The sequence below is a fragment of the Glandiceps talaboti genome, chromosome 18 (assembly GCF_964340395.1).
Source record: "Glandiceps talaboti chromosome 18, keGlaTala1.1, whole genome shotgun sequence".
Classification (NCBI taxonomy): Eukaryota; Metazoa; Hemichordata; class Enteropneusta; family Spengelidae; genus Glandiceps; species Glandiceps talaboti.
The window spans coordinates 19,214,897-19,227,366 of NC_135566.1; the positions used below are offsets into that span (position 1 = coordinate 19,214,897).

The window sequence follows — 12,470 nt, forward strand, 5'->3', positions numbered from 1 at the left end:
GGGTCCGGATATGCACCGTTTCTTAGCAACTCCGCCATATTGTTTTCCCTCCATCAATTCTGTTATTATTGTGAACCGATCCATTCGGTTTTGCGTGCCGCGTTTGTCTTTTTTTGATCCCGTCTCGACAAGGTTACATTCAAGATGGGGTCAGTTAGCCTCGAAGAGTATTTCAGGACCACTTTTGAGGACAAGCTCCTCGTGTAAGTACCAAAAATGAAAACGATTTTATAACATGTTGGAATGTTGTTGTTGGAAATTGAACTGAAATGTGCAGTTCATAGTTAACCATGGTTGGCACTTTGCACGTTGTCGATAAATAACGTTATTTTGACAATGACATAGATACAAATCAAAATGAAAAATATCTTTCCTGTTGTTGTGCCATATTTTTTAAGTGATTTGTATTGTAACTTCCGGTAAACATCTCTGCTGTACACAATAGTATTCACATCGTAACACTGTAAATAAATAAAAAAAAAAACATCATTAATGACATCGTGTATATTTTATTGCAAACCGTAGAAAAATGCCTGAGAGGGAGGATGACCATCTTACCCCAGCAACTAGGCTTCTAGAAAAGAGACGAGAGATGGCAGAGGTGGAGCAGGCACTAGCTGCACAAAAGGAGGTATGACACGTTTCATATGACAGTTTGTTATTACCATTGGGTTCTACTTCCATGGTTATTACGTACAGCAGTCGACTTGCACCAGTCCCTTGGAAGATATTGTTTGTCTCATAATCCAAATGTTTTGAGTTTGTTATTCACTTTCACGTTTCCCCAGTTACTAGGCATCTCCCAAGTCATCTTTCTGGGCTTAGGCGTTCACCCAACTTTTATGGAATAACTCACTCTGGTTATAATTTCACATAGAACACAGTTATGTGTGTGAATAAAAACAATATATTGTTTCATAAAGAATGGAAAAACGCCTGGAAACTTGAGCAAGGCTAAGCATGAATGTGTCCAGCTGGATGTGTCTCTCGTAATACATCCATGATCTAACATAGCAGCAGAAATGGCTTGCAGTATAGTAGCTGTAGTGTCTGTGATCTTGGCAAATTGATTTCAGCTCAGTGGTGATGCCACACATACATGTACACCTACTGTCATTTAATGATTGCATTTTTGCTTTGTCAAGTTTTGGCAGATACCTGTGAAAATTGACTCTCCCTATTCACTACAGCCAATGTGATGAACCAATTGAACAGTACACTTTTTGGCATCATAGCCAAGGGCAAAGACACTAATTGAAGACAGAAAATCCAAATGAAGCCAACCAATTTAATAGAGTGATACAATTTCACAAGAAAAACAATTGTAATAATTTATTTTTATAGTGGATTGCATTTGTCTTCAAAAGATTTGAATGAATTGGTTTGAATCTTTCTTCTTCTTTTCGCTTTTTTTTCATACTGCCCCTTTCCCCTCCTCCCTCTACTTGTTATACAACATTATACTTATTTTTCATCGACTAGGGAGGTGGAGGAGGAGGAGGGGGAGGGAGGGGTTACATCCATCATGCAACCATGGTGGAGGGGGAGTTACTTGAAGGAAATGTATATTACATGTGAGAGTACTCCAATTGATTGTAGTAATAATGCTTTGTTGCTTTGTTGTTTCATTCCTAGCCATCATTCCATTGATGTGAATTACTAAAGACATATTTGCTAATTTTCAGGAATTTCAAATGAAAATGGAAAGTCTGCAACAGAGAAGAGAAGAATTAGAAAGAAAAGAATATCAACTGAAAGAGTCACTTTTGAAATTTGATAAATTCTTAAAGGTAAGTTTGCATTGATTTCAAACTGTTGTACATTATCAACTGTTCCAATGACTTTTACCAAGTGAAGTATTCTTAGTCTCAAGAGTGTGATGCTAGAATATGGAATATCTCAGTGAAATCATGGAAGTATCACCCACATGGTGAAATCATGGAGGTATAACTGTTAGGGGAGATCTCTAATACCTCCATGGTCAAATCAAACAGAAATTATCACCATGGTAATCTTGAAATTCAGATGAAATAAAGCAAATGGTGTGATAATGAAACAGTAGTTGCAAGTGACAATGTAGTCTGTAAGATGCAACATAGACAGTTTCCTCTCCACTGCCTATGGTGGCAATAATGCCAGATACAGTTATGAAATGACAATGGGAGAAAGGTGTAAATGGAAGTAATTAATTGGTGTGAAAGGAAGTAACTAACTGCTGTGAATATGAAGCAAAGGGAATGAAAAGATGTGAAACAGTTAGGGTGAGGAAAAGAAATGCAAGGGTGACTGTAGTTCTGAGTCCTGGGCTAGATTTCCGTTTGACTTTTTTACAAAATGACTTTATCTCTTTCCTGGAATGACACTACAACAAAAACATTGTCAATAGTTGTGTATCTTTGTTAAGAATGCTGACATGAAAGTACACTATTGTTATCTCTATCCTGGGTTATCTTACTAAGACACAGACAGGTAAGGAAGTCCGTGCTAAGGAGTACATGAGGTCATTCTTCTTTTTTTAGACCACCTTTTTTATATGCAAAAATATATGGACAAAGTATTACATCCATCATTTGATAAGAACAGTTGTGTGGCCTCTTTACATGATAATAGTAGTTCACATTCACAAACAAATTAGAAGTTCCCCAGGCATTTCATGCACACATAAAGAGGCAATAAAACTATCCTTATCTAACCATGGAATGTAATATAGGTCTCTGCTGTTCCAACATGCTGTGCCAATTGTTATTAATCTAATTCATTTGTTTACTGTCCCTGTTTGTAACAGGTTCTGTTCATCAATACTTCTGATATCTGCAATTGTACTGCCAAGCAACCACTTTTTATACCTAGAGTTTAGTCCTAATTCTAAAAATGGGCCTTTAACAATAATAGGAACTGGAACTGCATTTAGGCCAATGTATCTCACTTCACTAACTTTTTTTTCATAATAATTTACTTATGGGTAGATTATAGATAACAATAAAAAAAAACTTATGTAAGATTAAATAATGTCAGATGATAGACAATAGAAGGGGAGGGTAGTAAAGAAGGAATGCTGGTGCCACAAATCAGTTCTATGATTATTACTATTACTATATCATTGTTGTATTTTTATGTACACATCAAAGTGTTTTTGTCAATCATTAGATCTTCATCATCATTGTTTTCATCACCTTATGTTTATCCATAGGCCTCTATAGAGTAATGGGCTCCACCCTTTCATTTCTCAAAAACAATTGAACTAAATTAACTTTATGATCCATTCCTTTGCTATGCAAAATGCCGCAGCTGAATCATTATTGTCAAAGCTGAGAACACTGACTTCATGTGTGACTGTAAGTTAGTAACTACGTTTCCATTATTTAGACTACATACAAATCATGACAAGTTATACATTTACTGAAATTGATCTGATTTTTGTCTCCTGTAGGAAAACGACTCAAAGAGAGCAAGAGCCGTCAAGAAAGCACATGATGAAAGAGATCTTAAGAAGACGAAAGTCAAAGAAATAGGAAGACTTCTTGATGAGAAGAGAGAACTTGAACAGACTAGAGATAAACTAGCAACAAAGTTATCAAAACATACCATCTTCCATAAATACCTAGAAAGAGTATTGGAAACGGCAGATGAATTCCATGAAATCAGAGAGATCATTGCTAGATATGACACACTGGTAGCAACACATGAGGTAAGTCTCGTTTATTTCAGTACTGTAAAACAATAAAATTCAGGACTCAAGTAGAATATTGTTTTAACCCTCTTTGAGTCAAGTTCTTGTAAAAGATAATAAATGGCTGTGGTAGGATTAGAATGAAAGGGCCACAAGCTGAGTTTAAAAATGTTTTGGCAGTATTTTTTAAAGCACATTTAAGAGATATTGTTTTCCAAGGAGGAGTAAAAAAATTAGCTAATTTTGACAAATCTGTACAATCTAGAATTACTTGTTGATGAGAAAGAACATTCGGACCTGTTACATTTCTTGCCACTTGTGCAGCACCCTAGTGTTAAAGGAGGAAACCTAGTCAAGCTGAGAGCACCGTGATGCTTTTTACACACTGGACTGGGAATTTTTAAACCCAGCCAACTCTTGGTGGGTTTGAACCCAGACTGCAGTGGTAAGAGGCACACAAGCTAACTGCTTGGCCACCGACAACACCGATTTTAATTTGCACTTGTGTAACAGTAACAGTTGTTTGTGATCTTGTGTGTATAGTAGAAAGCAGATTATATACCTGTAAAATGTATAACCAGCTGACAAGAAAAATTACTGTTATTATGTTTTCAGGACTTGATAGAAAAGGACCATGAAAACCAAGAAGCTGTTGAAGCTGAAAGAACTAGAATTCATAAATTTACAGAAGACAAAAATAATGAAATATTAAATTACAACAACATGCTAGCTAATCTCCAAACAAGATTAGATAGAGCTCAGAGTGAGGCCGTCAAATGGTAAGTCAAAGTCAAGATTAATTGTCATGCTGATTGTCTTTTCATATGTGTGTTCATGTGTAATAAGTTTGTATGTTGAAATGAGTTGTTACCTTAGCAACAAGATAATAATGTTGTAATGAAATGGAAGACAGCCTTTCATTAACCTTTTATACAAATATTGTTTAGTAAATAGGTCTCATTGACAATGTTATTTTTGTTTTCCAGGGAATCAGTGTGGACCCACATCAAGAACACTGCAGCCAAGAAGACACTGTTACTGGGTAGAATTAAAATGTAAGGCATTATTTGGGGGGGGTTTTTCACCTCAAATTGAAATAATAAGCTGTTTTAATTGAAGTCTGTTTTGCAATCCCCAGAGTAAATGGTTTCTTCCTCCACTCTCACCTCCTTTAAAAACTTAAGACAAATAGTTAAAATGAATACATATCTTCTCCTATGTCACAAAATGATTGAAATATATGTGAAGTTTGGAAGAGGAGAATAGTGGGGATATGATGTACTGATGCGCTAGCCAGGTTCAACACAAAATATGGAATATATACTCGGGTCGCTCTACGTCATGGCAATGAGCATCTATGTCACGACAACGTGTGCCTACATCACAGGTTCTGCTGTGTTCGAAATATGAGTCAAAACACTTAAAATTGCCATTACTTTCCTCAATTTTTCTTTGATACTACTGGGGCTGGTATATTTACAAATGTATGTTATTCTCCAATATATTTCTTCAGTCAGTCGGAAAATACTGTCAGTACTCATCTAGTGACTTGTAGTGACAAAGGCCTCTTACGTGGCTCTCAATGCTTTGAAACACAAATAGATTTTACCTTCATAAATTACGACAACAATTCTGATATTGTCCTTCATTCATCAGATTTGTCTCATTTAGTGTTTTTGACAAGTTTTTGAAACCCAGATATTATAAAGTTGAAAATCAGGTAAAACTGGTATACATGTAGTTTCCCAAATGTTCTATAAAATAGTTGTATTGAACCCCTGCCCCAATATAAGTGACTTGGGAACTCAAGATATATTTTACCTACTTACATTGTTATACTCTCATTGAAAAACACTGTTAGAAAATATTGTTCTTTATGTTAATTCAGGAGCCTTTCAGATTGCAGTTTTTTTTAGGGCTACACATAACTTGTTCAATTTCTTGTTATTTCTAGGGCTACACATAACTTGTTCAATTTCTTGTTGTTTCTGGGGCTACGCATAACTTGTTCAATTTCTTGTTTATTTCTAGGGCTACACATAACTTGTTCATGCTAGTTAACAAACATCTAAGACAGCAGCAACTGGTAGAAGACACAACAGAACAACTTAGCAAGGTGAGTGATGTGTTGAGTGTATTTAAGTCACGGTTATGTTAACTTCACTGAAATCAGTGGGCTGACTGTGCGGGTTAAGTGACAGTCTTAGCATACACTTACATAAACTTGGTTTGATTTGTCAACACTGAATGTGTACACTTGTTTGGCTGCATTATTTAAAGTGGCAAAATGGATATGAGGATTGGGTATTTATTTTGGAGTTTTAATTTATAAAACAACTTTATCATAGCTTCCTACTTGAAAAATCAATGTGAAACAACACATGCCAAGTCCTTGTTTGTAACTCAATAAATTGCAAAAGATTAATAAAAAATGTGTAAAATCTTTGCTATTGTACGTACAATAACAAACTTTACACAGTTTTCAGCTTCTTGCAAAGTCTTGAGTTACAAACAGATTTTGTCCATGTTTCACATTGATTTTCAAGTAGCAAGCTATCATGAAATTGTTTAATTAATTAAAAATCCCAACTAAATACCCAATCCTCATCCATATGGCCACTTTAAAGAAAACTGTTGGGACTATTATGGCCAAGTCTATGTCAGTGCATCAGAACAAGTTCAGTCATCTATCAATAATGTTGCAATACTTCATTCAAAGTTGGAGAGAAACAAAAATTAATAATTTTTTATTTAAGTATATCGATAGGTATCAAATTTATCTGTATTATTTTAAAATTTGAATTTGAATTATCATATCCACCATACTTAGAATTATTTACATATGTACCAGAGATTAGTTGAACTGGTGTGCATGCATACATGCATGTGATTGATATGCAAATGAGAATGTGATCATTCGTTACACACAAAATCATGTATACAATTTTAATGGAAATTTGCCATTTCATTTAAATGTATGACATGTAATATTAGCAGAACCTCATGCCATGTGAGTTCCAGTGTGGGTACTCACAGGTATTTGCACTCATAGTCATACTTGCAGTGTTTTCTGCTGCACTTTGACAAGTACAGGCATAGAGAACATGTGCTAATATTCCGAGTACGCCACACTTGAACTCACGTGTCATGGGGTTCTGTCATGGACAATTTTGAATCACTTGTTTCTTTTGATTTATTGATTTCTTCTTTTTTGTCTTGGCAGATTCAAGTATTCATAATGGACCTGACACAAATCACACAAGAAATCAAACGTGCTGAAACACTTGGTACGTCAGTTGGAGGGGGATCATCAAGTTAAATATTTTATAAAAAATAATTGACTGTATAAATGAAAGATATTTATGTGATGACACTATCTATACACGGGTGTAGTTGCTGAAGAAGAGTTGCCACAAAAAGTGTCCTCATACTAGGCTGGCAATGTACAATTTTTTTTTATTAATGTTGTTATTATTTTGCAATGATTGAAGATAGAAAGGTCTGTAGTAATACAAGTGTTTGTAATGTTGAACTGAGTGCAAACAGCTTTTAAAATATGAATGCATCTGTTCAGATTGAAATAAGACTAAATTTTCATATAAGTGTTATGTCGTGTTATCATGATGAGTAAGTGGTTCAGGTGCCTGGTTCATAGTCTGCTAGCCTGTTTACTGTACTGTCAAGATACATTGTTAGCTTGTATTCTCCATTTGTGTTGAGAAAAATTTTCAAATTTCAATTTCAAATGATTCACATAGCCACACCACCAAAAGTCATTATCATGGTTATCCAGTGCCTGTAGGGTTAAATTTACATAAAATGTAATGTATTTTACCACATCACATAGTGTAACACACGTATACTTACATTCCTGATTCATTTGAATAATGACATTCTGACTAGTTGTCATGGTTGAAGGGATTGTACACTGTCATCAACCAGGCTATTGTGTGAAAATTTTCAATTCATTATTATCAGTTTTAATACTGTAATCATTACAAGCAGAGATTACGATTGAGGGTTAGGAGGAGCGACCAGAGAACGATGTATCTTGACAGCACCGTAAACAGACTTATAATCTGCACACGACTGGTCTTGATATCTGCCACTGTCATTCACTCATCATAGTTTGAATCACTGTTGAGCCTTGATTTACTGGTACTCACCATTACAGTGATATTATTGTTTTGATGAATTAAATCTTCAACACTTTACTGTGAGCTGTCCAGTGAATACAGCAAATATATCAGGTTTGCCGTTAAGGAATTTTTTACCTCAAAACTAAAATTTAAAAAAATCAAAGCAGCTTGAATAACCCAAAACTTTACCATATGAAAACGTTTTCCTATTCCTTTTCAAATCCACAAATAAATTTGTTTTGAAGATTCAATGTCATGTTATCAAGTGTTATCAACGGGCACTCGTCATTCCTTTCCACAAATATGACTGACGATGATATGTGTAATTGTCTTCTGCAACAAAATGTTGTTGCATACAATCATATCACTCCTTTTCAGTTGAGTGACAGTCACATCCTACATGTTCATGATCAAAATAGACATAGTGTGGTCAAAACGAGATAAAAAGGCAGGTAGCTGCCACATGTGTGAATGTTCATATTTGGCCCCAGAATTAGGAGATTACATAGCATAGACCTATATAAGCAACATGTTTACATATCGCCACATCAGTGCAGTAAGGTCATATCTGCCTATACAATTGCATAGCTGATACGACCTTAGCAGATACGACCTTACTGCACTGACGCAACGATATAACTGTTAGCAACAGTAGGCAGATTCTTTTTTCTTTATTTCCATCATGCTATCCTAGAGTGTGCCTACAGTCCTAAAGTGTAAGGATGATAAAAACCCTCTTTAGTGATGTAACCTACATTCTAATTATCAATGTGATATCTTCCCATGAAATTACCACAGGGGAGTCATAATAGTGAAATGGTTAAATAACCATGGATGTATTACGTCTCCCCAAATACATCCATGGAGTAACTGACTTGGAATCTGCAGGTTACAGGTTTAAGTTTTATCGTTGTTGTTTGTTTCTGAATGGTTTAAGTCCTTTGGCCAGATTTGAACCAAGATTTGTGCCCCAGTCAACCCAGCTGTATAATTTGGGACCTGCTAGGATAGAGGTTGCAATGTGAATGCTTTAATTTGAAAGTGTTATATGAACAAACTAGCATTATTATTATTAATATTATTATACAGGGTTTGATGGCCATTTTGGAATATATTATGTGGATATATTCTGAGGTCATTTTATTCTGTATTAAAATAATATTGCATGGTGTCCTTAATATTTCTCCTTGATTGGATGTTTTTTTGAACAAAGTAACAGTAAAGTTAGAGACTTATTTCTATGGCAAATACTACAGTAAAGGTCTGTGCCAGGGTTAGTAATTGCATATCTTTATTAAATGCACCACTATTATTGAATAAACCTGTTGTCGGTTCCAAGATGCATTGCGCGTCTCTGCATACAATGCAATGTATTGTGTATGCACACGCAGAGGAGGGATTTACATGCGATACTCAGGGGGGATAGTTGTCACCTGACCATACCCTGGGTTCACCTGTCAAATTCTTCTCTGCCATTGATGGCGTTTAGACTTTGTTATAATTAAAGAGTTCAACATATCTTTATATCATTTCCTGATGAAAATGGTATTTCAAATGTAATAAAGACAAAACGACTAAATGTAACAACATAGTAAGTGACGTTCTATCGTGCAATGCATTTTGGAACCGGGAAGTTGACTATTACATGTGTTATTAACATTATTATCAGTAGACACAGATACAGGAGAAATGAAGATGGCTTGAGGTTTCACTCACAATACTCAATGTTTTTACACACACATGCACGCACGCACGCACATACGCACACACACACACACACACACACACACACACGTACGCACGCTCGCACACACACACACACACACACACACACACACACACACACACACACACATAGACAGCTTCAAATGCAAAAGAAACAATAGAAGTAGACAAATTACCATGTTGCTCATTGGTGGAAAGGAAGCCATCAAAATCATCAAGTCTGTATGTAATTTTTTTCAAACAGAATCCAGTTTCTTGTGCACTGTAAAATATTTGCAATACTTTATCACGTTTCAATATGATAAGGTAAAGGATCAGGCTATGTGTGTTGTGTTATTGTTAGTTTATCAAATTAAATTACGTCTTATCTTTGTGTGTAAAAAAAACCCACCACGTCTCATGAGTGAAACACCAAGTCAACTTCATTTCTTCTGTAGCAGTTTTGTTAACTATGTTTACCCATAATTTTGTGTTCTGTCAGATGTCAAATCAGTTAACGCTTTGATTATCTACCATTTACAGGCTTGCTAGGTGTGCTTTGGAAGGAGCTGTAATATATATGTGTGTGCGTGTGTGTACGTGTGTGTGTGTGCATAGACTAGGATGGATGGCTAGATGAATGGTTGCTGTATAGTATGCTGTATGTTACTGTTAGGCTAACTTATAGGAAACCATTATCTTTGTTACCACTTCTCAAACCAATATATTGTATATATGCCATGGGTGCAATGGATGTTGGCTTCTTATATGCTATTTAGCATGTTCAAATAAAAATAATTATATCAAGTTTTTTTATTACCATGAATATAGTGTTGTCTCATTTTTAGCACAACTGAACTAGCTTCAGTAGTGCTATAGGCATCGAGAAATGTGTGTGTGTGTGTGTGTGTGTGTGTGTGTGTGTGTGTGTGTTTGTGTGTTTATGTAAATAACTTAAAGTCAAAAACCGCCAGGCCGATTGGCTTGATATTTGGAGGGGATATTACTTATGGTATTAAAAAATGCTTTGACTCAAAAGGCTCTTGTTTTACAATGAAATCATTAAATCTGTTATGGACTACTTCACATCTCAATGTCAATGGCATAAAGATTAACCTCTGTTTGAGGTTGCTTGGAAACGCACAGCACAGCTGAATTAAACCACAGACACTGCCTATGATTTAAACAGGTTCATTCATCCGCGCGCACGTGTATGTGTGTGTGTGTGTGCGTGTGTGTGTGTAAGCAATTTAAAAATCAAAAACCGCTTGACATATTGCCATGGTATTTGATGGGTTTATTACCTCAGGTGTCAAGTTGGGAAATTGTTCAAATCAAAATGATCTTACCACAGTGGGATTTTGGTCAAAAAATGTGATTTTTGATCAAAAACGTAAACTCAAAAACTACGAGGCTGATTGGTCTGAAATTTGTTGGGAACATTCTTAGGAGTGTTTAGATTAAGAATTGTTCATGATATGATGATTCCATCAGTGATATGCAAATTAGGGCTATAATTTGTCTTTTTGGTAAAAAATCTTTAATTCCAAAGCTGCTCAGCAGATTGGGCTGAAATTTAATGGGGATGCATCTTTGGGTGTATAGATGAAGAAATATTAAGCATATAATGATCCCATCAGTGATATGCAAATTAGGTGTAAAAATGTGAATTTTGGTCAAAAACATATCTCAAAAAGTACTTGGTCAGTGAGACAGGCAATCGTATCCCCCTAGTCTGTAAGGTACGCTGTGACGGGCCGCCCTCACACATGATCGGTCAACCCCTCCCAGAGAGAGGAGGGCGGTGAGGGCGGAACGGCACAACGTATCTTACAGTCTATCGTATCCCCACAATCAGTATTTTTCGTGTTTATAAGGTGTTTGTTCTGCATCCTTGCAAACTGTGCATCATTATATCTACTCAATGATAACGAAGAGTATCTGAATATTTCCCATTGCATAACCTCTACTCTTAGCGCAGGTAAGGAATTGCCCCTATACCTCAATCCACAGTGACTCTAGTCTAGTGATCTAAAAAATCACCAAAACTGAATCGGTTCGAATTTCGAAATGTGGACACCTTTTGTGAAATCCTTTTTACAATATCAAATTAGTATATAGCTCTTTCGGTATCTCAGGTAGATCTCAAAATCCGACGTATCTTTTCCATGTATCTCATGTCTATTCCTTACGCAATCAGACCAATTGGATCTACCGCAACTCAAGAAGACACTGGCCTCTGTTGGGAGTAAAAGTACACTTTGGTAAAATTATTATGAGCAGTACAAGTCTAAACATTTCTTGTATTTTAGTCTTCTTCTGGAACTTTAATTGCATGTTGTCACAGCTTGTTAATGATTATAGAGATGGTTAAATGGCGGTTGTGAACAATCCTACGAATAGGCTCTCTCTCTCTCTCTCTCTCTCTCTCTCTCTCTCTCTCTCTCTCTCTCTCTCTCTCTCTCTCTCTCTCTCTCTCTCTCTCTCTCTCTTATTATTTATGACAGAATGGGATTCATATTATAGTGCTGAAATAATTGATGTTTATTGTTCTATTTAATGATATTTATTTGTTCATTGTTTTGTGCAGAGTTTAATTTTGCAACGATTCAGAGGGAGAATGTTAATGTGAAGTACAGATTTCAAAGGCTATACATTACCCTTACATAAATCTCTCACTAAATTCTAGTGAGAATCTAGTAAGAATCTTATAATAATCTATTAGATATTAGTATGCAAATTAGAGAAAACAACAATAATCTAGTAAGAATCTAATAAGAATCTAGTAAATTATCTATTATATATTAAACAGTGAGAATCTAGTAAGAATCTAGTGAGAATCTAGTGAGAGTCTAGTACGAATCTAGTGAGATTGTAGCATTAACCTGTTAATGAAAATATATTGAAAATTAATGAAAATTAATAGATACTGATAAGAATCTATTCTATCAGAATCC

The 12,470-nt window shown here is 35.5% G+C and overlaps 1 protein-coding gene across 1 annotated transcript; it reads left to right on the forward strand.

Moving 5' to 3' along the window:
* The first annotated feature begins 58 nt into the window (after positions 1-58).
* Positions 59-9,584, forward strand: LOC144448988 (coiled-coil domain-containing protein 42 homolog). The gene is made up of 8 exons (XM_078139383.1): positions 59-203; positions 526-631; positions 1,686-1,790; positions 3,431-3,688; positions 4,286-4,449; positions 4,657-4,725; positions 5,702-5,786; positions 6,894-9,584. The coding sequence occupies exons 1-8, from the start codon at positions 145-147 to the stop codon at positions 6,987-6,989; spliced, it is 942 nt and encodes a 313-aa protein (XP_077995509.1). The 5' UTR covers positions 59-144; the 3' UTR covers positions 6,990-9,584.
* The last annotated feature ends 2,886 nt before the right edge of the window (positions 9,585-12,470 follow it).